We start from the raw sequence: 3,336 nt of genomic DNA on the forward strand, positions 1-3,336 counted from the left end.
GTACTTAAGATGTGTGTACATAGTATTTGGATTGTAGACATCACTTTGAAAATAAATGTAAATTCGGAGGACACACTTTGTCTATCTGCTCAGCTGCCAACCCCCCCCCCCCCACCCCCTTAATCCCCCTTTGGCCATGGGTTCACTCTGCAACAGTTGAAAAAAATTTAGCATCCCAGATTGTTCATCTTCATCAATTTAGTTAGCAAGTCCAATCTGAATTTACAACAAGTTACTACTATGAAGAACTACTTTGAATAAAACAGGGGCGGATCTAGGTTTGAGAAAAGAGGGGGGGGGTGAGTGTAGGTGTGTCGATCGCGAAGACATGCCCTGCAGAAATCTACGCTATATACTTCTGCATTCTAAGGCAATTTGAGAATAAATGTAGGAATTTTAGCATTCGATAATTTTTTGTGGCCCTATTTTACTAGTATCATAACATTCGTCAGCTGCTGAAATGTAAAAATCATAGATTTATTCTCTGTGTTATGTTTTTGCCTGTCATTTTTTAATTGTGAAAATTGAGGGCGCTACACGAGGAACACGAGGTAAACAACCGATTGCCAAAAACTTTGCATAGCGATAGAATCGATTCTAGATTGTTTGACGCGTGCAAGTAAATTCGGTACTGGAAATCGCTAGAAATGAATGCTGACCGAAAAAAAATTCGATAAACTCGTCGTCAATCGGGAATACCCAGTATAATCGATTCGTAAGCTATAGTTTGCACGTGTGTTGTACGACCTGTACTTCCCGACGAGTGGAGACGTGATGTGTCTTGCGTGGTAGCTGAAATTGTCTTTATTGTGCCGAAAACTTAGGAACATCTTCCGTCAAGTGGTGTATGGCAACCTCATTGATCATATAAGTCGGTGTGTATTATGAATAATCATGAAATATATTTCCTTTTTAACCTATTCTTGCTAGTAAATGGTTGCCCAATTTCCGGACTAATGTATTCTGTATGTTGTACAGTCGTTTTCTTAGTTACGGATTTTTCCTAGTTCCGGATAGCTTCAAATAAAAACCTAACTCTTTTGGATTAGTCTCCAATAATTTTTTTTTCTGACGATGTGCATTTTGAAAAGAAAAATGTAAGCTCCTTGATACACAAAGATTTTTCCGATAAGAGGAATTTTGGCCAGATTTCTGACTCGCACTTGGACATGTTTGGACGGTTTGTCATGTTTGTAGAAAATCGCGGGAGCTGCGAATCGACGATAAATTTTCTCCTCAGTATATCACTTGTACAGTCATGACAGTGTGATTTAGAATATTTTGTTCATACACTACAGTCGTATAAACTCTTCCATCAAATGCTTGTTGAATCAAAATAAGTTGTAAAGGCTCTAATTTTTGAAAATTCGTCAACGAATGACCGTATGCTTTTGCCTAGTTCCGGATAGCGCGTGCACTTACGACCCAACTACACGCGCGTTAATCGATTTTGTATGACGTATTCTGTGCTGGGCAGGCTCAAAGATTTTTGGTCTGTGCGTGAGTTTGAGCCGTTGCGCTGCAGACAAAAGTTTCAAATTCATTTACGTTTGTTTCTCTTTTTAAAATTTGCTGGAATTCTCTTGAATGAACTTTTTTTGGAAAATGAAATAATACTTTATCACTGATAAAGTATTATTTCATTTTCCAAAATATCAGAAAATATGCTTGATTTGGTTGGTTCTGGCTGAAAAAAAAAGATTTTCTCGCGTGATTTTTTTTTCCGCGTAAAGCAGTTTTGATCGATTCGGAACTGATTGAACCGATCCGGAACTAGGAAAAGTGACATCGGTACTTTTGACGTCGTAAAATAAAAATAAAAAGAGCTCTCCTCCATGTCACTCAAGGTAAACTTTTTAATCAATGTCACTTGAATTCGTGGAGTAGTTGAGCCGAAAGCAGCCTGAATGATGTTTGCTATCCGGAACTAGGAAAACGACTGTACTTTCAAGTTTAATTTGATTTGACACGAAACAAAAACTAGCGCCAATTCATACGCAGCTTGGTCAACATCGTACGCGTACCAACTCGTCATGCTCATACACCATACCTACTAGCAAACATGGCAAACTCGTACCGGCAAGCCCAATAATGTTCCAAGGTTTTAAAAATAAAATATGAAAAAATGTTGCAACCTGACACCACTTCAGAGGTTGTGTACAAAGACTTTAAAGTCTTTATGGATTATGGAGAGTCAAGAAAATGGTGTTATAACTTAAGTATTTCCTAACAGAATTGGAAATGTTTCTCAGTCCCAGATTCATGTCTTTTCATCATTTTTGCAATGACTGAGTGACCTTCATTGAGATGACTTGGCATCAGGTGGCAACATTTTTTCCTAGTTATTTATATATGAATTTTAAGGCAGTGCAGTATTTGACCGCGAACCTGTCCCCAATTGTTTTCGTTGAACTGGCACTGCACTGAAGTTACATGCGCAGTGAGTGTTTTTTGGAACTTGGACTTGTTTTACCATCGCGGATCTTCATCTGGTTCTGTGCTTACATTATCATGATTATCATGTGACTTTGTAGGAGCATGAGAAGAGGGGAAGGACCCATTGCAATATCAGATTTTATTTCCCTTTCAAAAAAATCCTCCAGACCCAAGAAAAGATGAAATATTCTGCAATTAGCCTAGTCCGAGTATTGGTAACTTGGACCCTACAAATAACCCTTTTTAAACATTGGGACATGATCTGGCAATAGTAGGGTCCGAGTCGATTGCTAATGTTGGACATGGCATTTTAAATAACTAACCACCCAACCATTTGCCAACAAAAACATCAGATTGTTTTTTACAAAGTTATGAAAGGAAGATACTTTGACATGATTTTCTGATTTTTATTTTGAAGTGTGCGGCGGACCCATTTCTTGAAAATGACATTATTCTTGGGGCAATGATTTAATTTTCACCGGATGCTTGTTCCTAGTAGTTACATGTACTTACAATCAAGTAGGATATCTCATAATGTTGTGGTATTTCGTTTTTGAATATTTGCAATTGCTGCCATTACCTTAAAAAAAAGAAGTGCATTTTAATTGTTATGGGTAATTTACCCATTATAGCAATCTTTGTTTTTGTTTTTTATAGATTGCAGTACTGAAATCATGACCAGCAGCATCATTACATGCCTGGCATGGGTGCCACACGGTGTAGCCAAGGAGAATCCAGACAAGGTGTGTACTTATAAGGCTGGGGAAAAATGGTTTGTTTAGGTCCCCCAAAAAAGTCTCCGGTTTCTGGTATGCGCGCGCGTCGCCGTAGCCATGCGCGTCGGCCAAATGAAAAAGTTTTTTTTTTCAATGAAAGATGATGTCTCAAAACCGCCAAACT

At 38.2% G+C, this 3,336-nt stretch overlaps 1 protein-coding gene across 1 annotated transcript in view; it reads left to right on the forward strand.

Moving 5' to 3' along the window:
* Window positions 1-746: 746 nt before the first annotated feature.
* LOC119735576 (periodic tryptophan protein 1 homolog) overlaps window positions 747-3,336 on the forward strand; it is a 21,581-nt gene continuing 18,991 nt past the window's right edge. Inside the window, exons 1-2 of the mRNA XM_038209337.1 lie at window positions 747-875; window positions 3,094-3,179. Coding sequence (XP_038065265.1) covers window positions 3,111-3,179 — 69 coding nt within the window. The 5' untranslated portion in view covers window positions 747-875; window positions 3,094-3,110. The remainder of the gene's footprint in view (window positions 876-3,093; window positions 3,180-3,336) is intronic.

The sequence above is a fragment of the Patiria miniata genome, unplaced genomic scaffold, assembly GCF_015706575.1.
Source record: "Patiria miniata isolate m_02_andy unplaced genomic scaffold, ASM1570657v1 HiC_scaffold_29, whole genome shotgun sequence".
Classification (NCBI taxonomy): domain Eukaryota; kingdom Metazoa; phylum Echinodermata; class Asteroidea; order Valvatida; family Asterinidae; genus Patiria; species Patiria miniata.